We start from the raw sequence: 25272 nt of genomic DNA, 5'->3' as shown, positions 1-25272 counted from the left end.
AGAACTCCATGTCTGTTTTCTCCAAAACAAGCTGAAATTTGACTGAAGCACAGATTTCCACTGTGTCTTGGATAATCTGTGATGAGCTCGGGTCCAGAGAACTTGTCGGCATCTTTGCATAAAATGGGCGTGTATAGATTTATCTTTTTGTAACAAAGATTCATGATGTACTCCTTGATGCAGCAGCAGAGTGTGTTAAGGGGCAATGGTTCTCTGGATTCTCTGAATCTTTTTACAATATTTATGTTTGGTAGAAGGTGAAAGACTTAAATCTTTGCAATCTTGCATTAAGAAATGTGATTTCAAACTGTTTGAGAATTCTCTCTTAATATTTGGCACAAAGTGATGAGCCATGATGACCCATCTCTGCTTGCAAAGACAGAGAAGCTCCTTTTACACTCAGTCACAATGCCCTTACTTATGGTCAATTCATCTACTTATTGTGGACGGTTTCAAAAGAGTTAACTTAATAAGCTTTTCACTTTTATTTTGCATCTGTCCCAGGTTATTTGTAGTGTGTTGCAGCCATAAAAATAGATATATTTGTGAAATACACCAAGGTTAGTGAGGGAAAACTTTGAAAATATTTTCTCTGTACTTTTTTTTTATTTAAATAAAGGTTAAAGATAATTAACAAATCACAGATTCTTGATTTTATTGCATTTTACAAAATGTCCCGAGTTTTCTGGATTTTGGCTTGTAGGACCGATAATCCGATATAAAATTGATCATGTTGTTTTGTATTCATTCAGAAGTTATATCTGTTAAAATAAGAGTTAAAATTAAAATTGAGTCAATATTTATGTGAAACACCAAAGGAGATGACAGCCTCAGTCTCCATTTAGTTTCATTGCCCCTTAGGCAATGCCCCTGAGGCTGCAGTCTATTTTGCCAAACATCTCCTGCTGAGCTAAGCGAAATAAAAAAGTAATACAGGTCTGGAACAACATGACGGGGAGTATACCTTTCTGCTAGTAAAATGACATACAGTCAGTGTTTGTTTGTAGTCGGTAAATAAGTGCCTTATGAAGGGATGACGTCAGAGGTGGAGATGTCATGGCGTCGTCGGAGCTGAGACTGGAGCTTGCCATCTAGTTAAAGGTTGTCGTTGGTGCTTTCAGCGAAATGGAGAAGAATGCAAACCCTCATCGAGACGCTGGAGGAAGTGTCCTGTGCACCGCTATCCGCGCAGAACCCGCAGATATCAAAACAGTCGGCGGAATGAAAGATGTCTGCGAGAAGAGAGAGACTTTGAGTACTTGTGCAAGTGCTAGCGGTGCTAATGCTACACCCTGCACACAGACATCAGATGCTGCTGAGACACTAAGCAAGAGCGCACAACCGTGCGTTTTACCAGAGAAACTGTCGCCCGATGCAGCGGATCAGCTGAGCAACGGAATGGGATGCGAACCGTTGATGGCCGTTCCTGGGAATAAAGAGGGTGGCACCTCAAAGTTAGTAAACAACCTCACGGGAGAGCAATCTGACATCAATAACGTGCAGCAGGCGGGCGGTTTGGATGGAGGGACACAAGAAACGACGAAGCTGGCCAAACCTACTTATTTGTGTCCAGACAAAGCAAAACCTGCAAACTCGAATTCAAACGATCACACAGTCTCTGAGGGTCCTCCGAGTGGGAGTGAGCCCAGCATCGCAGGAGAGTCCCGCAGCTTTGATTCACTAGAGTCCTTCTCCAATCTGAACTCCTGCCCGAGTTCAGACCTCAACAGTGAAGGACTGGAGGACAAGGGACTAGCTTTGGCTATTCAAAGTGAATACGGGGCCGAGGGAACGAAAATCCCCTGTCTTAAAGACAGGGTGACCGGTCAGTCGTTGTACCACATCAAGTGGATAAAGTGGAATGAGGAGAACACGCCTATCATCACACAGAATGAGAACGGGCCGTGCCCGCTGCTGGCTATTATGAATGTCCTGCTATTGTCATGGAAGGTAAATAAGATGAAATTCTGCTCGTTTGACAGGTCACACTACCACCCAAGTTATAGATGTGCAGTTGCTGTGTTTTACCCGGTGTTCTAATTATACTTTGAAACATTTTATTGGATTGTGTTTGTCTGCTTAGTAGCCTAAGCACCAGTACACCTGTTGTAACTTGTCACTGGCATTAAATAAAGGCACATTCATAAATTATTTGCTTATTCAAAATATACTTGATTCAAATGAAGAACACTAACTCACAGAGGTTAACCTATCACCGTATAACGTTTGTCTTCTATCTGCAGGGTGCGGGTCGCCCATGGGAGCTGCCATGTTGACATGTCTTGACCCACAATGTGGTTTACAAATTTACTAATGATGAATACAATAGTATAAATTGATATTAAATACTTTCTTTTTTTAGTGATGGTATGGGACAGTATGCGTGTGATTTAGAAAGTGTAACAGAATGGGTACAAAACATGATCTAAGTTGCTTGACTGAGTGATAAAACAAACTACAATGCAGCTTGCACAGCATTGTAATGCATTCAGACCTTTAGGTGTCAATATAAAAACCACGAATACTATATGGACCGTCTTCACATTTCTGTTTTTCACAGAAGTAGAAGTCGTCATAATTGCGTAAACTTCTATAGTGGTGAATGGGAGATGACATCAAATATTATTTTTCTATTTCCATTTGCTTAAATAGCTAAATAAAAAAATATATTTATATTGTGGCGTTTCCATGACTTTCAAAAAAATGGAAAGAATATAGAGAGATTGATTGCAGCAGTTTGTAGGGAAAATGATATGATCTTTGCTGTCACTCCCTCTCCCATTAATACCCTCTCAGCAGTGTTTTTTCTTTTTTTACTTTTAGTAATTTACTGCCATATAACATATATGGTATATATAACACAATGTATAGCGTAAAATGGAAAAAAAATATTCACGTTGATGTTAATAAATGTGAAAACGCATCATCTCACAGTCTGTAAAAGGGGTCCATTGGGAACTAAATAATATGAACAGCTGATTTTATGTTTTTTACATTTCATTAATTGTTATTAAATGGTGACTTATTAGGATAAACTATATAAACAAATTGTAAAAATGTGGAGACATGTTTTTTTTTTTTTTTTTTTTTTGCAATAGCATTTGAAAAGTGGTAATTGAGATTGACTTGAAATTCTGTTTGGATTTGGATTCTGTTTTCATCTTCAGATTTGTCTCTCTATCTCCAGATTTTTAAATATCATCCCCTTTATTTGTAGATGCATACCAGTATCATGGTTACATCCTAAACAGACAAACACACCAGTAACTTCTGGCTTTCAGCCCTGGACTCATTTGCATTATAAAGATGACATTTAATTATTGGCTTTGACAGTGAGTTGGCAGGCACACGAGGCGCTATTTCAGTGCTCACTCAGTCTTTCATCTTGAAAAAAGAGGCACTATGTTTTTCAGCTGTGACTGCTTAAAAGCCATGGCTTCTTATGGAGATGATAGCCACTTTCAGGCTGTTTTTAAGATGATGCCTGTTTTATTTCCTTCAATCTTCTCAACGTGCATTAATGCTGATACATCAGTCCATTTCAACACCATTAGTAACCCTCATCTATGTGTGTTACATAGCATAATTGCTGAAGGATAAGAGAGGTCATGTATATGACCATGAGCAATGTGTCATTTAAACTGCTTTTAAAATGATTTCTCTTTGGTTTTGGCTCAGGTCAAGCTGCCACCAATGATGGAGATAATAACGGCAGAGCAGCTGATGGAATATCTGGGTAAGCATTTCATATGCATTATAAATGTGGACTCTTTATGTGGTCTTGTTGACACAGTATCTATCCAGTGGAGCGTTTAGTAGAAGAAAGATGTTTCAGGTTTTATTTAATTTGAAGAGCTAATAAAAAAGATGTAGAGAGTGATGCAAACTATGGTGGGCTCGCTGACAACATTATAATGGGAAAGCTATGCTCAAGTCTGCAGCTTCATGTCACTAATTGCTAGTTTGTTTCCAAAAATTTAAATTTATCCACTTTAGGACACCAAATTATAGTAGGAATCATGCAAAAGCTAGGGATGTCATCCTAATTATAGGATTGTGTAATGTAATTTCAACATTTGGTTATTTTCTGCATGTACCTCTTCAAGAAAATCTGAGCATATCCATTCATAACGTTAGTCTGTAAATCAAATTATACTCTGTTGTGCGTTCGATAAACAGCCTTATGAACATCAGCGAACCAGAAAATATGATATGTCTGATGGACAGCACCAGATCAGGGAAATACCCAACGGCTCGTCCTCTTGTAACGTCACAGAATCCAGATCCCTATTTCCACTGTGGCATGTTGACCTGGGACACAGAAGTGTTTCGTTACTGCAGTGAGACAGTTGCTTGGACCTCAGTTTCTCACATTGCATTAGCTTTTTTTTATCACTTATTTAAAAAACGTTTTTAATAGTTTAAGCATCTTGTCCACTAGTTCTAAATATCAGTGATGGAACCTTAAAGCAGATTGTTAAGGAAAAAAAGTTTTATTTGGCCTCACACACTCCAGAAATGCCAAGTATAAGTTGAATCTAGATATCAGCTCTGTAGGTGTTGTTCAGAGGTCGATGTATGTTCAATGGTTTCTCTTAACACTGCTTAAAGACCTTTACAAACACATTAAGTCATTTAATGATGCTTGTATCCAAATGTGAACATCCCAAGCAATTTATAAAATGCACAATCTTTACTGGATTCAGAAGACAAGGGGCCGGATTCACAAAGATAGACGTTGACTACAGCCTAGATATAGTAGATAGTCAGACTTCAGATAGTCAGACTTCAGAAATCAGGCCGTTGCACAAAGCACTTAAGACTCTGACTATCTAGGACTACACCGCAATGCATTCTGGGTAAAATAAGACACTTTTCAAAAAAAAAAAAAAACATGGCATACATTTGACTAGTCTATGAGCAAATTTTAGACTTGTCTAACACTATAGACCACCAGTCTAAAATAGCTTTGTGAAACCAGCCCAAGGAGTGCACAGAGTTAAAGTAAATGTATAGACTATTTTGCAAAATGTAAACAACACGGGTCCAGAAGCGCTTCCTGTTTCAGTTTTTTAACACTACATAAAAGCTGGGAGAAAATACAACCAACAGAACATGTAAAACTGAATCAGAAAGTTAAATAACATCTTTAAGATGTTTTCTTTACATGTGAAATAAAGAAAACAGTTACAAACTGAAACAGGAAGTGTTTCTGGACCAGTGTTGTTTACATCTAGCAAAATGGTCTATATAAAATTCTTTATTTCAGCCTTTAAAAAGAGTTTTCAAATAAATGCATACCAATGTGTTGCGGCTAATTAGCCTTAATCAGGGTGATCTTGATTCAGATTGTCCTTCGTTTAAAATCTTGCTGGAAAGTCTAGACTTTATGAATTTTGCAAGCTTGTGCCTTGCTCACCCTCATAAAGTGTTGTGGTTGTGACCACAGAGGATGTGGTCTCAAAATGTCATTCCTTACATAGGTGTGGTCACTGGAGTATATTTTTAGTTATAAAACTTGACAAATTTTGTATGCAAGAATATGAGTATTTATTAAGCATATGACGCAGACGCTGTGGTTAAAGATACACAAAATGTCCAAGTTAAGTTTAGAAAGCCTAATAATGTTATTTAATTTTAAATGTGTTTTTGTATTATATCTATTGTATATAATAATCGTTTCTTCAAATAATTCCCCATTCTTGACTGAAAATTGGACCGCATAATGTGTCATCATAATAAGATACTAGTGACAAATGTACAACAGCTTCAGAAATGAGAAATACTACCCCCTGAAGCTGGTCAGGGTCAGTTTTACAGCTTGGAAAATTTGACTTCATTGAACATGCTTGAGGCTATACACACCCCATTCCCAGCTGTCTGTCTAGAGACCACTCTGACGTATTCCTCATATTGCTGAGCTGTTGATAAGCGCACGCATCAATGTGATTTAAAGCATGCCTGACACAGAAACGGAAATCCCCTAGATACAAAACGTGACAGATGAAGAGTGTGCCAGCTGGGCACTTTTTTACATTTGCTGTTGTTTGACCTTCTGAATGTTTATTTTGAGGTACTCCCATCATAGCTTAGAGCTGCATTTATTCAGAAGCACACTTATAAGACATCCATGGTTAGCTACACAGGCATCTGTAAATTGCTTTTCTCTTCCCTAGGTGCAGTAAGCTGTTTAACTCCATCATTACATCATCTCACTCTCTCCTCTGCTGTACTTTACAGCACTGTTAGTGTTTTATTTCCAGGCAAAGTCAGCGGTCCATGAACAAACCCTGTCAACTGCGCAGTCTTAACTGATTTGATCAAAGCATGGACTTCAGTTGCATGCTTTCATTTTCTGAGCTTCTACTATAGTATGTTTCCCAAGTAACCCAAGAAGTTTTTTTTTTTTTACACTAAACTGACTTGATCAATGTTCAATGCATTAAATTGATACAGAAGGGTAATTTTAATTAATTTTATTAGCATCAAATAAATTGTTCATCATTCCAACAATTAAAAAGACAATTTCAGCATGAAAGTAAGACTTGGGGAAGCGTCTTCTTGTCTCATTATTGTCCCTGTTGTCAAAAATTAATTTTCTGAGCTTGATCTTATTCCAAACCTGTAACACTTTATTTATTTGTGGAACACACACAAGGAATTTTTTTAAGAATTCACCTGGTCGTTCTGTGAAACTACTGTGAAAAGAGACTGAGGCTTTCCGGCTTCAAAAAATGAATGCTAAAACACCAAAAAAGTTTGCATATTCTTTTGTGTGACAATCAGACCCCAAAAAAGTTATTTGGCAGAAATCAGCTGTAACTTATTCATGTGAGTTTTGAGAGTTATCAAGTATATAAAGAGTTAAATATCAGTCTGTTTCTCACACAACCTTCAAAAGACCTAGAATATGCATCACGCCATATTATGGACCGCTTTTATGATATATAATGGTACATTTTTATGTTAAAAAGTCTCTGCAGCAAGTTCAATTCTCTTTTTGTGTTCCACAGACGACATAAAGTCATGCGGGTTTGGAGCCATATGAGACCACAATGACAAAATCTTCATTTTGGCTGAACCATCCCTTTACAGCTTGATGTTAGAAAGTGAATGAGAGCAGTTTGTAAAGCAGTGTGAGTAGCAGAAGAAGCTTTTTAATGGGTTCTGATTAAAGGAGAGGCCTGGAATGGGAGAGACAAAGAAATTGACTGAGGAAGAGATCAGCTGGAAATGAACTGAGAGAGAAATGAAGAGGCGGGAGTTGGAACGAAGTGTTTTTGCTAAGCAGAAATAAGCGAAAGTAGCCCGAATGAACCTGCCTGTGCTGGGCCACATTCTTGGCACTGATCAGAGGAAGCTGGAGTCTGAGGGAGTGGGACGAAAATAAAACAGCCGAGCTTCACGCTTCTCTCTCACACGTTCGTGCTTTGTCAGAGCAGAAACGTCTAGGCTTCCTCTGGCATTTTGAACAAGTTTGTTTTAAACTATGGCGGGTGCAATCTTATAATTCGGCGTCGCTGAATTATTAGTACAATGATAAGTCACTGGAAAGCTTTGCAAGGTGACAAGTATGTAATAGACTGTTCTGGAATGGAATTTGCAGTGATTTGGCCTTCATTTGATGGTCGGTTCAGCCGAGCAGTGCTCCTGTACCTAGAGCTGGATGTGTGTTCAGAATGTTAATGAGACGGATGACAGGTGCTCCTGTATTAGAGAAAAACCCTGGGTCAGTTCTTCTCATGTATGCCAACAGCCATGGCTGCCCTCTCTCTCTGTTCTAGCCCGCTTCACTGATCTGCAGGAGAGTTAGTTCGGACAAGACAATAAAAGGAGGACAATGATAAAACTTGCATAGAGGTCAAACTAAATGTTGAGTTGAATTCTGAAACTGCTTGTTTTGAGGTCGGTTTGTACCTCTTGTCCTTGTCCCAGGCCTTGTACCACTACACCATTTGGGGATAAATAATAATTATTAATAATAAATGAAAATCAGAAATATTACTACAGTGAATCTGTGATCATTTCTTAATTTTCAAAGGTCAAACCACCAAACTTATAATTGACAGGGAAAACGATGGTTGGCGCAAATGCAGGTTAAAATGACTCAAACTCAAAGTAGATGCCCCATTTACAGCCCCATTTACCATTGTTTGGTGAAATCCAGTCATTTCAATAGGATCTTAAGGATGAAAGGTTTCACACTGGGTTCAAAGAAATTTGTCTCACAAATTTGCCATTTTGACCAATAGAAAGCTGTTTGGTTTGAAAGAGACTTCTGTATGAGCTGTGCTTTATATCATTATTATCTGTATTATTGACAATGGACAGTGGAACTTTTGTTGTGAAATTTTGCTGAAATTTCCATTAGACAAGGTAATAGCACTACAACTATGTGATATTTGCATCTTTGACAACCTCCAAGTGTGTTTACATGCACTTTTACAGTGTCATGTAACAGCTCAAGTCTGATTGAAATCATAGTAGTTTGGTTTTTATGAAGTCGGACTAACTGACCTACGTAATGCGATTGTTGGTCGCTCAGCATTGCCCCAACTGTATACACATTAAACAGATTTCAGTTTGCCTTAGTCTATTTGTATATACTGTACATACATTTTATTATGTCATTTGATGTATATTTGTAATTTTTGATTATGCATTGCGTAATGTGTAGATATATATTTAACAGACAAGTGATTGCTTTACTCAACACAAAAACTTAGATATGCACATGTAAACAAAATTTGTGACATGCTAGTTTGACCTTTTAGGCCAATCCAATAAAACAGGTAGGCTCCAATCACTGTCTTGCCACAATATTGGCAGACATTCACACTGAAGCTGTAAATACAGAAAGGCTGGGGTTGTAAATATCTACTGCTTTTGGTTTACTGCCATATGTAGACAGTTTGTTAATTGCAACAAGGTGAAGAGGAGAGTGCGGTGTCTCCTGTGAGCATGTGTTTTCCATAATTGCGCTGTCTCTCGAATGTTTTTTTTTTCACTAACCCTCCCTTTCTTTTTCTTTCTTGCTTTCACTCCATCACAACAGGAGACTATATCCTTGAAGCCAAGCCAAAAGAGATCTCCGAGGCTCAGCGGTTGAACTACGAACAGGTAACAGAAACAGCAGTTTTGCTTGTGACTCACAGAATAGAAGTCTAGCAAAGATTGCCTGGCTGTTTACATACATAGTGTGTTTGTGTGGTGGTGCGGTGCTAACACTCAGAATGAGGAGTGAAAGGTGAGGCCTGAGGCTCTGACAGAGGAGAAAACATTAGCCTAGACACTTAGAAAGATATCTCCTCAAAACATCCTAATGTTCTTGAAGAGAGCTTGGCTTTGTTCTCTGTCATTAAACAGCCAGTTATTCTCTGTGGCATTACAGTACTTTTAGGAAATAAGCTGTGTTAGTCATCTAGATCAACATCTATGCATGGAATCACCATTGAATTAATGGAATTGTGGAAAAAATGGTTCATTCCTGTCTGAATGCAACTGTTTATGTAATGGCAGGAGTAATATTATCATTGTGTTGCATTGAGAGAGTATGAACCATTTATAGAGCTATTTGCTGTACAGTGTTTGGTATGTAAGGAGATTGGGTTAAGATTGATTGCTCATGGCTGGTATGGGATGCATTTTCTGGGCTTTCTCTTTAATAGATTGTTTATATTATGTATTATACCACAAAGCCTGTCAAAAACGAACGAGTCATATTTCACCCCCAAATAAAAATCATTTAGCAAATACTGATTTACCCCCAATTATCATTACAAAAATGTGAGTCTAATTCTAAACACCATAATGGAATAAAGAAATACTGGAGAAAAAAAAAAAAAAGATTTTTGTTACTGTAAGGCCTGCCCAATCGGCCGATAAGGTTTACTGCATGTTACTCATTTTCCGCGTGGAGTAATTTGATTCCAATTGAGCTTTTATCTGACTAAAAAACACTAAAAAAACATACACTACCAGTCAAAAGGGTTTTTTTTAATCAATTAATACTTTTATAGAGCATGAATGTGTTAAATTGATCAGATGTGTCAGTAGAGGAATTTTATTGTTGCAACTGATTTCTATTTCAAAGAAATCTTTCTATTCATCAAATAATCCTGGAAAAAATGTGCAATGCTTTCCACAAAAAATATTAAGCTGTACAACTGTTTGCAACATTGATAATAATAAGAATTTTTTTTGAGCACCAAGTCAGCATATTTCTGATTTCAACATGATTTCTGATGGCTCATGTGACTCTGAAGACTGGAGTAATGATGCTGACAATTCATTAATCATATAAGGGGTTACTTTTTAAAAAAAAAAATATTAAAAAGTTTAATATTTTAAAGTTTAATATTATTTCACAATATTACCGTTTTACTGTATTTCTCATTATATAAATTTAGCCTTAATGAGCACAAAAGACTTATTTCAAAAACAAAGTAATCTTACTGACCCCAAACTTTTAAAAAGGTCATTTATTATATATATTTTCAAATTTTTCCCAATTGTTTTGGGGACACATTATGACCCCCAACATCAGGTCCTTGACAGTCTTTTTCATATCCCTCCATTATGTTAATAGTTTATTAAATAGTATATAAAATAATAGTGCTAATGTGAGTCTCTTTTAATTGCAATTTGTAATAAACTCACTTTAAAATATCTCACTTCCAAGCAGTTCAAAGCCGATTCTATTTTGTATGTGAGTTTGAGGATGTGAGGATTAAGACAACAATGTTTCTGATGTTCCCGAGTGTGTGTTCTTGTTTATTGGAGTAGGTGGAGGCTGACTGGATGGAGTCTGCTGTCTAAAGGAGATTTTGCTTTGTGTTTGTGTTTTGATCTAGCTTTAGTTTTTATAATGTACTTTTAGAGCTTCATTCATGCTTGAATATAATGCTGTTTCTCTACACTGTAGGTCAGCTGACAGTATTTGGCCAGGCTCTGTGTGTGTTGAGAGTTAGTGAAGCGCTTTTTTGGCAGTAAGAGAGAGTGAGGGAGACACACACATACACAAAAGGTCTGGAAGAACTTTAATGGGCCTGTCTGCTATCTGTGTGTGTTTAGCCTGTGCAAACAGTGCATGTATTAACATCTCTCAGGTTTGACTGTGTTTATCAGTTGTTTTTAAGTCTAATAGATGTTTTGATTGTATTAAAGCTTGTTTAGCCTTCTCAGTGAACATTGCTGGACTGGAGCGAGAGTAAATGAGCTGGGAAAAGTGGGTCAGGGCAGTGGAGGGGATCAGAAATGCTGGCACGGGCACGGGGACAGAGCCGGGCCACACACAGGCTGGGCGTGGGTGGGGGTTGAAAGCGGTTCTGGGCTCAACCGGACTGAATGGGAGCTGTGGGTGGATGGGTCTTGGCTAATCTGTTAATGCTCATCTGACCCCGGTGCCAGTTCTACATGCTCTCATCCACCCACTGGCCATCGGGTCAGCCTGTCCCACACTGATTCATCCTGGCTCGTTTTCCAGGAGAGCTGGGACTCATGACTCTGCAGTTCTCTAAAGGTGTCTAGTGTTGGTTTGGAAACTTCATACTTTGGTATTGAGCTGCGAGATGATGAGCTGTGCTATTCTGATCGGAGACAAGGTGAGATGAAGGCTGTGCTCACTCTGTGTCAGAATATAGTTGTCAGGTTTGGTCTCGTTTCGAGTGCTAAATACAGTTCGGGTATGACAAAGATGGACTGCTTGTCTAGATGGGAAATGACTACTTGAAATTTTAAGTCAAAAACCAGATTTGTCCTCTTGATATGTTCTGAGAGGATGAAAGAAGCGTGAGTTGCCTGAAATGGAGTTTAGAATTTAATCCTTGAAGAGATATAACAAAAAGTCTTCATTTTAATTCTCATTATCTGTCACTATCGTTATAGGCATTAATCAAGATTATTGCTAGAATAGGATTGACGTCAGTATTTGATCTGATCCTGTCTGTGTGTACAAGACAATGAGAGTCACACCTTTTAGTATTTATACATTTGTGGATCCTAAACAACGTATTCAAAGTGAAAATGAATTTGGGATCTAGTGAGAGTCATTAATGGCTTAATCTAAAAAACTTCTGTCATGAATTTAGTCACAGAGACAGGCTTTTTGTTAGTAATCCCTTTGACTGTTCACAAGTTAGGATGGTCTTAAACGGATAGTCCATCCAAGATGTAGGTGTCTTTGTTTCCACAGTATTTTCAATTTTGATATTTTTAGGTCAAACCGTTCTTGTCAACCGGACTGAATGGGAGCTGTGGGTGGATAGGTCTTGGCTAATCTGTTAATGCTCATCTGACCCCGGTGCCAGTTCTACATGCTCTCATCCACCCACTGGCCATCGGGTCATCGGGTTAGGATGGTCTTAAACGGATAGTCCATCCAAGATGTAGGTGTCTTTGTTTCCACAGTATTTTCAATTTTGATATTTTTAGGTCAAACCGTTCTTGTCTTTCAGTCATATAATGCACATTTATGGGGTCCACCTCAAAGAGCATGCACAGAGAAGTACAAATTAAACACAAAACATACGGTTTGTGTGAGAAAACGAACAGTATTTATATCGTTTTTACCTCTTGTAACCACAGCCACGTCCATTTAACCTGGCCGTGGGCGCTTCGGTCTGCGCAAGTGCTGGAAAGCGCCGTAAGTGGTCTCTTGTGTGGTTGTGACAAAAAATTCAACATTGTCTGTTGATATATTGAAATCGTCTTCCATTGTGAATTCCTGTATATCTAAATATGTTTATATCTTCATTGTGTAAACAATGAGTGACATACACGCACGAGAGATCACTTCCGGTGCTTTCCGGCACTTGCGCAGACCAAAACGTCCACACCCTCAGATCACTTGGACGTGGCTGTGGTTACAAGAGGTAAAGCAATATCAATACTGTTCATTTTCTCACACAAACCACTTGTTTTGTGTCTTAGGCCATCAGTGTGTGCTTACATTTACGAGTCATTAAATCATGTTTAATTTGGACTTCTCTGTGCACGCTCTGAGGTGGACCCATGGTTGGACCCCATATACCTCCATTATATGACTGACAGACAAGAATGGTTTGACCTAAAAATATAAAAATTGAAAATGCTGTGGAAACAAAAACACCTACATCTCGGATGCCCTTGAGGTAAGCTAAAACATACCAAAAAATTAATTTCAAAGTGAACTAATCCCTTTAATTGCCTTATTGCTTTTATAAAACAGTTACACAGATTACTAATGCTTTTAGCACAGCTGGAACGCTATCAGTGTTCTTGTTAACTAAAACTAGGCCTATTAAAAGTTGTTTTCGATTTGAAGTTGAAATAAAATATAAATTTTTGAAATGTTGCCATGGCAATGTTGAGCTACTAAAATGACTAAACCTAAAACTGATATAAAAATAAAGATGAATAGAAATATAAAAAAGTAATGAAAATGACAAAGGCACTATAACAAAATCAGAAAAAAGAGAACTTACCATATAAAAATAAAAGCACATTTAAAATGTGTATAATTACTGATTATTACTAGTATTAATAATACTTAGATAACACTGAACGCTGTTGTTGACCAGTCAGCTTCCAGAACTGGACATTTTTTAAATCAAAGCCAGAATTCCAGTGAATGGGACTGAATTAAGTGAAAGTGCAAGGACATCCCTTGTAAAACCAGGAAATGGCCAGGGCAGAAATCTCCCAGAGACAGAAGGGCAAAGATAATCTCACTGGTTTCAAGGGATTCATGGGGTTTGATGTATCAAGTGGTTGATAGATGGTTGTGTTACAAGCTCTAATCCCAACAACTGTCCACACAAACACATTTTGTTTGCTGTGTCTGATCAGCATGACAGATGGTCATACTGAGAGCCCTTAAAAGTTAGAGGAGAGCTGGACAGATTATTATTATTATCATAGGATCTGGAACGTAATATAAAATGCCGAACTCACGCACACGCGTTCAACTTCACACTTTACTGTTGAACTGAGCTGTAGTTTGTAGTCTTGCAGTGACTTGTGTTTGAGAGTCATTGGAGGGTCATTATGATCAAAACAGAAAGACCGGAAGTAAAGGAGGTGAACTCTGGGTGTTTTGAGCTCTTTAGTCGCTAGTTTGAGATTTTTCCTGCTCGGGGTAGTGAGACAATTAATGGGCTTTATGCACAGCTGCACTACTTTCTGAACTTAAGCCAGCTCCTTGTTTCCTGTCTGCCATTATTGGCCAGATTGATTAATCCAGGTGTGCCTGACCTCAGTAGTCACGGCAACAATAATCAGACACACCTGAATTAATCAATTTGGCCAATAGTGGCAGACAGGAAACAAGGAGCTGGCTTAAGTTCAGGAAGTACTTAAGCCAGCTCCTGCAGTACTTATGCAGCTGTGCATAAAGCCCATTGGGTGTTACATTTAACAGAAATGCATGCATTTGTTGTGTTTGAAATAAAAAGAAAAGTTACTATTCCCTCTAGGGCTGTCAAACGATTAAAGGGATAGTTCACTTTGAATTTGACATGATTTACATGATTTAATGACACGTGAATGTAAGTACACACTGATGGCCTAAGACACGAAACGAGCGGTTTGTGTGAGAAAACGAACAGTATTTATATAGTTTTTACCTCTTGTTAACAGCTACGTGCACAGATCTGAATCCAACTGAACTGAACTGTCTCCAGACGTCACGCTCGTCTACGTCACGCATTGTTTACACGGAGATTTCGGAAGTTTTACCTTTCACTGTATATCTATTTAGATATACGGGAAATCGCAATGGAAGACGATTTCGATATATCTAAATATAACTATCCCTTTAATTGCGATTGATCGCATCCAAAATAAAAGTTTGTGTTTACATAATATATGTGGGTGCAATGTCTATAATTATTTATATATATATATACTGTATATATACACACACATGTATGTATATTTAGGAAAAAAATATTATTTATATTTAAAATATTTCTATTTATATATAATATAAATTATATATAAATCTATATACAGTATATACATGAAAATATTTCGTAAATATATACAAGCATGTGTATCTATTTGTATATATAATTAATCGATTAATCGTTTGACAGCCCTAATTCCCTCATTGTTTTTGTATTTGCCTTTATAATTCCTTTGCTTGCTCTGTCTCTTTTTCTAATCTCTAGAATATGAGTGATGCTATGGCGGTGCTGCATAAACTGCAGACAGGTCTGGATGTAAACGTTAAGTTCACAGATGTGCGGGTATTCGAGTACACACCCGAGTGCATCGTCTTCGACCTGCTGGATATCCCACTCTACCACGGATGGCTGGTCGACCCACAGGTCTGCACGTGGGCTTTAATTTCAGAATCTAATTCTACAGTAGTTATATTATATGTTCAGTTTCGCAAATACATTACGGATATGCAGTGCATAAGCAGCTTTAGTAAAAAATAAATAAAAAGGACCGTCAATCTTAAGATACACATTATTTACATTTTCTTTCTGACAGATACATAAAAAATCAATATATTGTTGGTTTTAGTTCCATATCATTGGACATAAGCTCATCAATGGGCTACAACAACAATCTATGCATTTGAGCTCAGTCAATGGGTTTTTTTACGCATTGCTCCCGGAGCATCATGATTTCACAATCAAGTTGTTTTGTTCAAAAAACTTTTCAGCTGTTAAAAACGTGCTGTGGTTTGCAGGTACATGGCCCTTATAAAATAAAAATCACCTATATGTAACATTAACATTCATGCTAATATTTTGACTGGCATATTGTCTTTCTTTTTTATGGCTCTCTGTAGATGGCTGATATAGTAAAGGCAGTGGGGAACTGTAGTTATAACCAGTTGGTGGAGAAGATAATCAGCTGTAAGCAGTCAGACAGCAGCGAGCTGGCCGGGGAAGGTGGGTATTCACTGCTTTTATCTGTCTTCTCCTCCTTTGCCTCTTGTTACAGAAGGCAAGTGCTTATCCGTAGCATTTCCCATTATGACTGGTGTCATGCATTTGGATGTATTAATGTCTCGGATACATTTCTCTATGTCCTGAATAGTGTTTGCATCATTCAAATAAACAACGATTTGAGTGTCTATTTAAGCACCCTAGTTGCTTTTATTTTTTAGCTGTCTGAAACCCTCTCTCCTTTTCTTAGTGTGTTTGTGTCTAAATATATCATCCTTGCCATCTTTTTTCACTCTTTCTGTGAGTGTGTATCAGAATGCACCTTGTCTGTTCTCTGATGCTGCACTGATATGGCCCTTTTCTCTCCAGTTGATTTTCTGCCTCTGCCACTTACACTCTATCCCTGTACAAGCGTGAGTCTGTATCTGTCAGGCTGTGTTATTTTTGCGCATTATATACTTTCAGCGAGTGTGTTTAAAGAAGTAGTTCACTCAATCATCATCATTCATTCATCCTGTTGTTTCAAACCCGTATGACTTGCTTGCTTTTGTCTGGATAAATTTGAAGTTACAATGAATTGAGGTTGAGACTTCAAAATATAATAGCATAAAAGTATCCTCGAATTAGTCCATATGACTCATACACGTTATTCCAAGTGTTCCGAAGGCTTTGTGTGGAAAAACACACCAAAATAGAAGTTGGATCATCATGGATCGTGATGACTGGATCATTGAGTCAGTGAAATCAGTCTGGTTCGTGGACAAATCATTCAAAACTATTTTGCGAACTGAATCGACTGATTATGTGAAACAATATTGTAATGTGCCAAGGAGAGCTAGCGTGGAGATCAAGATTTCACGTTCATTTGAAATGATTTTGTATTGTATTGTGTGTGTCAGAAAGGTCTCACGCTGCCTTTTTCTTTTCCAGGATTTGTGGCAGAGCAGTTTCTGAACAGCACAGCGACTCAGCTAACATACCATGGCCTGTGCGAACTCACCTCTACCGTACAGGAGGGAGAACTGTGTGTCTTCTTCAGGAACAATCACTTCAGCACTATGACCAAATTTAAGGTGTTTATATTTAAGTGTTACTTCTGCAGCGTTTTGAGATGATGGATGCAGTGAATAAGCACTCATATAAGTAAAAGAAATTGTCTATAGAGAGTATGTGGGTGCCCCCCAGTGGCTAACAACAGAAAGTTAAACTGCTACTGTGAAGACTATAAATATGTGATACCAAATTACCACGATTTGGCATCTTTGAAAGGTCAATGTCTGCACATAATCCCATGCAAGTAAGCGGATATGCAGTCAAATTATTATTTTTTGAAGTTGCATTAGGCTATTAATAGTTTTTGTTTTCATCACCTATGATATACCACAAATTATACCATCTGCATATGTTAAAAACACAGCAATACATCAGAAACATCTTAAATTAATATTTTTTAAAAACCCTGCAAAGTCTGTTTAATGTTTGATCCATCAAATGCACTACTACAAATCAAACTGTAATACTTGTTGACAGTGAAATGCACTCATAATTAGGTTTTTCTATTATAATTAGCAGTAAAATTGTAACTACTGGCATATATTTTTCAGCAACATCAACAGGAGTTTTATACAGAATATACCTTTAATCAAAAGTTAGGTTTGGGAGATTAATTCTAAATTAATCAAACCATCCAGAATGAATTGAAAACACAATCTATTTAATTTTTGTTTGTATTTGTTCACTTTAATAGTTTGTTTTAATTAATACATTTTTTAAATGTATATATGAATTCAGGGCTAAACTGAATGGGAATTTGAATTGTTTTGGACGTTGACTCTACATAACCCCCATCTGTCTTATCATGGAGACTGTAGAGCCTCTGTCTTTTATCTGGAGGAAGTGGAGTTGTTCTGTAACAGCAGGATACACTTCGCCCACAGATTAAACTCCTCCATGATCCTCATGTACACACTTCAGAACTTGACACCACTGCTGCTCTGTCTGTGTGTGCTGAAAGATTGATGGACGAGAGTGTTTTAGGCCGCTGAAGTGTTTTTATAAATGCTCTCTCTGTGTTTCTCAGGCCCAGCTGTACTTGCTGGTGACAGATCAGGGGTTTCTCACTGAGGAGAAGGTGGTTTGGGAAAGTCTGCATAATGTTGACGGAGATGGGAACTTCTGCGACTCAGAGTTTCATCTGAGGCCGCCCTCTGACCCGGAAACGGTGTACCGTGGTCAGCAGGACCAGATCGATCAGGTCAGGACTAGTCACTTCTTAGGAGTGCTAAGTGTTGTTCAGTCATAAACACTGTACTGTAATTGTTTCTCAGGGAACATTTGCATGACGCCACTATGAGAAAGCTCATACAGTGGGATATCACACAGTTCACTGGGGTTGATGAAGTTGTGAGTGTAATTTTAGTAATAATTATTATCAACTATAAATGCTATAAATCGCTCTATATGCTTAATGGCATCAAGGCAGCAGTGTTTGTGATAATTCACTGTATTATCACAATCACTGCTGCCTTGATGCCATTAAAGGGATACTCCACTTTTTGGGGGAGAAATAGGCTCATTTAACAACTCCCCCAGAGTTAAACAGTTGAGCTTTACCGTTTTCGAATCCATTCAGCCGATTTTCTGATATTTAGAAGAATATCAGTAACCAGACAGTTTCTGGTCTCATTGACTACAATAGTAGGAGGATACTGTGGAAGTCAATGAGACCAGAAACTGTCAGAAATATCAGAAAATCAGCTGAATGGATTCGAAAATGGTAAAAACCAACTGTTTAACTCTGGGGGAGTTGTAAAATGAGCCTATTTCCAAAAAAAGGTGGAGTATCCCTTTAAACATATAGAGCGAGTTGGGAATTCAGGTGGTTACTTGTCCCAAAACTTTTCAACACATGATAAAATGTTCTGGGTCATTTCCAGGTACTTGTCTTATGAAAAGCAAAAGTCCAGCCTTGCGGCATCAATTACTTTTAATAATTTCTTCTTAAAGATCCAATCCTCAAAGCTTTTAAATAGTTTCTATGCTTCTGGACATCAATAACCCATTTAAACATTAATGCTCCTGATATTTTATTTGTGGTATTAAAGTAATCACTCAGGATATATCCTGTGTGTGTACCAAATGAGGTGACTAAGAGATTTCATGATTGTGCAAAGCCACAGTGACCCTCTGATAAAGACCAGCTCTGGAGACTAATGTTACAGTGAGCCGTGAATGTTGAGACGCAGCCAGGCTCTGTGAGAGAGTAGTGCATTGCTGTCCTCTAGCACCAATTCTGCTCCATTGCCCGCTGGAAAGTCTCCTCAATTATTGATGTTAAAAGCTCCCAAATCCTCCCTCCAGCTCTGTGTAACCCTCCCTCTGTGCCTTTGGGAGCCTTTAATGCCCGATGACCGGACCAAATTGCCTCGCATAACACAGATTCCGTTTTTCCCTTTCTTTCTTCTGCTGTTGTTTAATAATGAAGTGTCTATTTGAGTAAAGGGCTTGGAGATCACCGTGCTCTAAACGTTTGATAAGTCAGCAATCGAATTGGTTTTTAGTTTTTTAAACTAAGTGGTCATGGGCTAACTCTCAGGATATGCATGATGTAACATGCTTTTATTCCATGAAATATCATGTAAGCTCATTACTAATGTAAGGATTCAGGCTAAGCTGTATTACAGTGCTATACACAGAGAGTAATAGTTTACCCACAAATTTGTTTACTCGCGCTCATTATGTTCCAAAGGTGTATGATTTTTATTTTGTGGAGCCCAAAAGGAGTTATTTAGCAGAGACTGCACTAAAGGCAACTAGTAGTATAAATATATAAAAAAATGCTCAAAAATGTGGGGTCAGTAGGATTATGTTTTTAAATAAATTAATACTTCAATTCAGCAAGAATGAATTAAATTGATCAAAAGTGACTGTGAAGACAATTCTAATGTTACAAATAGCTATATTTGAAATAAATGAAGTTTCCATTCATCAAAGGACCCTGCAAAAATATTATCCTGTTTTCCACAAAAAATGTTAAGCAGCACAACCATTTTCAACACTTTTGAATGTTACCGTTAATAATATGCATTTAGATATTATTCCCTTCTACCATTAAATCTGGTCTGGTACATTCATTATGCAACACTGTCATCATCCACTAGTTCAGCCTAGACAATCTGCCAAATAACTCAGTTTGGGTCATGGAAAAATAATCATATGGGTTTTGTACAACACGATGACTGAGTAGATGATGACACAATGTAAGTTTCCCCCCTCTGTATGTGTAGGACTACCTGATGGCGCTGTCTCTGCAGCAGGAGCAGCAGGCCTCGGACCTGGGTTGGGAACAGATCCCAGAAGGCATCAGTGATCTAGAGCTGGCCAAGAAGCTGCAAGAGGAGGAGGACCGCAGAGCGTCACAGTACTATCAGGAGCAGGAACAGGCGCAGGCTGAAGCGGCAGCAGCTGCACAGGCACAGGTGAGTTACCATGATAAACTTGCATTCAAAATACTTATATATACACACACACAGTCAGACCTAAATGTATTCAGACACATTCAACATTTCTCACATTATCACAGTTTATTCGCAATAGTTTAGAAAATGGTAGCTCAAGAGTTCATGAGTTACAAACAAGAGTTATTATAATGACTGTTAGACTGTCTCACAAATGAATTAAGTTGAATTGCTGTCAGCTGTTAAATTTAAGTACACAGTTGGATAATACCAATTTAGGTCAACCAATTACCAAGCAATGCTTAAAGGAGTAGTTCACTTTAAAAAAAAACTTTTGCTGATAATTTACTCACCCCCATGTCATCCAAAATGTCCACGTCTTTCTTTCTTCAGTCGAAAGGAAATTAAGGTTTTTGATGAAAACATTCCAGGATTTTCTCCATATAATGGACTTCATTGGGAACCAAACGGTTCAAGGTCCAAATGAGAGTTTCAGTGCAGCTTCAAAGGGCTTTAAACGACACAAGGGTCTTTTCTAGGACCCTTCGAGTCATGACTCGAAAAAAGATTTGTTCATTTTGATGAACTAGTTCGAACAGGAGAGTCAAGAACGCTCATCACAGAACAGAGAAAGGCGGGAATTTGTGCTTATTTTTTAAACGACCGATCGTTTCGCTAGATAAGACCCTTATTCATCGTCTGGTGTCATTTAAAGCCCTTTGAAGCTGCACTGAAACTCTCATTTGGACCTTGAATCGTTTGGTTCCCATTGAAGTCCATTACATGGAGAAAATCCTGGAATGTTTTCATCAAAAACCTTAATTTGTTTTCGACTGAAGAAAGAAAGACATGGACATCTTGGATGACATAGGGGTGAGTAAATTATCAGCAAAAGTTTTTTTTAAAAGTGAACTACTTTAATTTTGTTCAGTCTGTGGTGTAAAAAGGTCACCTTAGCAATGAAAGAAAAAACACTTCGGTAAAACACGGTCAGGTCAAAGTGTATGATCAAATGGTCAAGGATCATTTTCGGGCCAAAATTTTAATGAATCTTACTACTTGTCCATTCTATGAAGAATTTGTGGGTATAATATGTCACAGTTTACTTTATTTTGCTATTCTCACTAAATGAACTATAGTGTCCTGCAACCCACTAGTAAAAAAAAAAAATTATTTGGTGTCTGAATAATTTTTAGTTCGACTATATATATATTTAATATTTTGCAATAAACTTAATATAGTGTTTTTAGTCTATACATACAATTTTTTTATGTAAACAAACTTTTAATGAATAATTCTCCATTGTTTTTAAAAGTGAATGGGCACTAATGAATTTTAAACAAGCTTGCAAACGTCAGTAGAAAGAAGTCATTTCACCAGAATGAAATATTGTAGGTCAAAAGGTTGAAAATGAAATTTACGCATGGATGAATCGTTCACAATAAGATGGGGTGAATGTTCATTTAATGTCAGTTTGAAAGAGTTCAAATAATAGGGTTCATTTGTTGTTCTACTGTCTGCAGGGACAACAGCCAGCAGCAGGTGCTGACCAAGTGGATCGAGCGGCAGCTGCTGGAGCCTCAGCAGGGGGAGCCACGGCTTCTCCAAGCCCAGGAAAACAGCCCTCGACGGGGGAACGCAAACCCAAGAAGGAAGCCAAGGACAAAGACAAATGCATCTTGTTGTAACAGCAGTGGACTACGTGGAGCGCGAACGGGCAGCAGTTTAATTCCAGTGGCTGTGCAACACATCTCCCAGTGTGAGGTGGAGAGAGAACGAGCAACGGAGATGAAGCGTGACGGACTTGCCATTCTCAAGCCACTTGTGCCTGACTTTAACCCTCTGTGTTCTGAACATTCAGAAAAGCAGAGGGGTGTCACTACAAGGACTATCACTACATCTTTCATAGAGCTGGCCAAATGTTCTCAGCAGGATAACCACTGTAGTGCACTATATTTGTGTGAGGTCACCACCAGGGAGGGTGGATTGTTTTTGTTTTTTTAAGTTAAACAAGGTAATGTACACAGCAGTAGGCACCCACCCCAAAAATAAGAAAAAAAAAACATGGCATCACTTTTTTCATAATACATAAGCATTTTTTTTTGGGGGGGGGTTCTGTTATAGCAGTTGTTTATAAGCTATTTTATACTGATTTTACCTGTGTGTGTATATATATATATATATATATATATATATATATATATGCATATGTAGGTTTGTTGTATTGGTCAGTTTCTGATGTTTGAATGAAGGATATCCGAGATCTTTTAATGAAAGGCCGTTCACATGCGCAGGTAGCAAGCCAACAAGTCGCTTGATGTAGGCCACCATAGTTCTTTGCCTGGCAGTTTGATGCCAAATTGAACAATGTTGATATTGTAGGAGTCACCTCCATTTTAGAGAGCGTAATCCTGATGAAACTGATGCATTTAAAAATGTTTTCCGTTTTAAGCAGTTGAAATTTAATTTGGCTATGTAGACATAGATGTGTCTGATTTTGCCAATAAGACATTTACTGTTAATTTCAGTGAACAGCTGACACTACTATTAATGTACATAGTTTTGAAATATTGAAGTCATTAGGTTATATAAAAATACATGGCCATTTTTTTTTTTTTGCTTCGCTTCACCCCTTTTACATTTCAGCCAAAAGTCTGGTTCATATTTGCCTTATAAAACAAGTAATTGAGTAGGATCATTGTCCATGAAACCTGGCATTGTTGAATGAACAACGTTATTGCCCAAATACAGAATGGTTAAGGAAATTTCCTCCAACTAGTGGTGGAAAAATATTGGTTTTAAATTGGGCTGATGTTGAAACTGAAATTTGGAGAGCAGTATGGCAGATTCCTGATAGAAATAACAAGAGTAGATTGAACACTTATGTTAATCGGCCAGTGTTATCACCCAATGCTGAAAAATGGCTGAACATTGGCCAAATAATCGAGCTGACCGACATATATTGGTCTATCACTAACTACAACTATAATTTTCAGACTCTTTCATGTACACTGTACATACTCATATATGCTATATGGATGTAAGGTAGGAAAGGATGACTCAAGCCCATCCTGTTCCAGTGCTGCCTCCTGAGAGACAAAGTCTTTTCTATCCAAACATTCCAGCTATATGCCTTGAGCTGAGCATTGCGCTGAGCTTCAGACTCAGAGAAACACTACCGTTGGGCTGATTTCCCTGTTGTTCTGCTCTCGCAGTGTATGAATGAACAAATCCTGCATGTAGACAAGCTTGTGATGGTGTAGTCGTAGAACGGACGGTTGCCCAGTGGTCACATGGGAGCACTAGTAGAATCTGTCGATGCTATTCGTGGGCTGGAGCTGTTCCTTTGACGTTTGGTCCCTCAGCGGCCAATACTCTTTGTATATAAAAAGCCTTACAATATTTATAGGATCTTTTATACTGACACAAATAGGTACAAGACTGAGACAATCTGTAGACCTTACCATAGACAGAAAACCGCACAGGCCTTCACAGAAGGAACATATCCATGAGTGTCTTGCAAACAGTTTGACGTGTTTTAGCTTGTTTGGTAACGGATATAGATTCAATCTAATGTACACAGTGTTTGATTTGAAATAGTCCCCTTTGTTGAGGTCATTTCACACCAAGAATGATACTATAACGATTACTACATTAGCGTCCACACCAACGGATTTAAAGCCGAGTGCATTCTGATTAGCTGTTACATTTAATTTATTTTAATCATTCTGAAAGTGATTCCAACAATATAGTGTATGTGTCATTATAGCTGCAGTGTTAACTTCCCTATTCTCTTAGAAGCAGAACACTTATAGTTATAGTTATCATCCTTGGTGTGAACGGCCCTTTAAAATGTATAGCTGTAACTACCATTTCAACTTGAGGAATTGGACTTTTAAGACTATTTTTGAAGTTGTGGTTACCCGAGAATTCGCTGGCGTACTAATATTGTGTTTAGCCAGAAAGTGCACAACACAGTCTGTGTTAATCTGTTTTTATTGTTCCCCCAGAAGGTAATAGCATTCACGGTATCATTTCACATTTCAAGAACTATATTTAAATTCATAAATATCAGCAAGCTTCTGTCACCTCTGAGATTGGTGTCATTCGGTGGGAAGTGCAAGCTAGATACGATAGATTTGGCAGAGAATTGTCTTAAAAGTTTTGTACCTAGTTTTTTGGGATGAAATGAGATATTATATATCTGTAACTGGTAAGTCATCCATTTTAAAGGGATAGTTCACTTTGAAATTAATTTTTGATATGTTTTTAGCTTACCTCAAGGGCATCCAAGATGTAGGTGTCTTTGTTTCCACAGCATTTTCAATTTTGACATTTTTTGGTCAAACTGTTGTTGTCTGTCAGTCATATAATGCAGGTCTATCGGGATCTCCTAAAAGAGCATGCACAGAGAACTCCAAATTAAACACGATTTAATGACTCGAAACGAGCGGTTTGTGTAAGAAAACAAGCAGTATTTATATAGTTTACCTCTTGTTAACAGCCGTCGAACTGATCTGAATCAGATGTCCAACTGAACCGAACTGAACCGTCTCCAAAGTTACGCCGGAAGTGATCTCTCGCGCATCACGCATTGTTTACACGGAGATTTCGGAAGTTTTACCTTTCACTAAACATATTTAGATATACGGGAAATCGCAATGGAAGACGATTTCAATATATCTAAATATTTTTAGTGAAAGGTAAAACTTCCGAAATCTCCGTAGACAATGCGTGACGTAGACGCGCGAGAGATCACTTCTGGCGTGACTTTGGAGACGGTTAAGTTCGGTTCAGTTGAACATCTGATTCAGATCAGTTCGACAGCTGTTAACAAGAGGTAAAAACTATATAAATACTGTTCGTTTTCTAACACAAACCGCTCGTTTCGTGTATTAATTAGGCCACCAGTGTGTACTTACATTTACGAGTCA

At 37.9% G+C, this 25272-nt stretch overlaps 1 protein-coding gene across 1 annotated transcript; it reads left to right on the top strand.

Moving 5' to 3' along the window:
• The first annotated feature begins 1125 nt into the window (after positions 1-1125).
• Positions 1126-22165, top strand: mindy2 (MINDY lysine 48 deubiquitinase 2). The gene is made up of 9 exons (XM_039689494.2): positions 1126-1950; positions 3679-3736; positions 9056-9120; positions 15150-15308; positions 15782-15884; positions 16812-16954; positions 17962-18135; positions 20168-20359; positions 21862-22165. The coding sequence occupies exons 1-9, from the start codon at positions 1126-1128 to the stop codon at positions 22024-22026; spliced, it is 1884 nt and encodes a 627-aa protein (XP_039545428.2). The 3' UTR covers positions 22027-22165.
• Positions 22166-25272: the final 3107 nt, after the last annotated feature.

Source organism: Pimephales promelas, chromosome 1 (genome assembly GCF_988280905.1).
Source record: "Pimephales promelas chromosome 1, fPimPro1.hap1.1, whole genome shotgun sequence".
NCBI classification, from domain to species: domain Eukaryota; kingdom Metazoa; phylum Chordata; class Actinopteri; order Cypriniformes; family Leuciscidae; genus Pimephales; species Pimephales promelas.
Note: the sequence above shows the minus strand (reverse complement) of the source record. Positions and strands in the feature narration are given on the sequence as shown.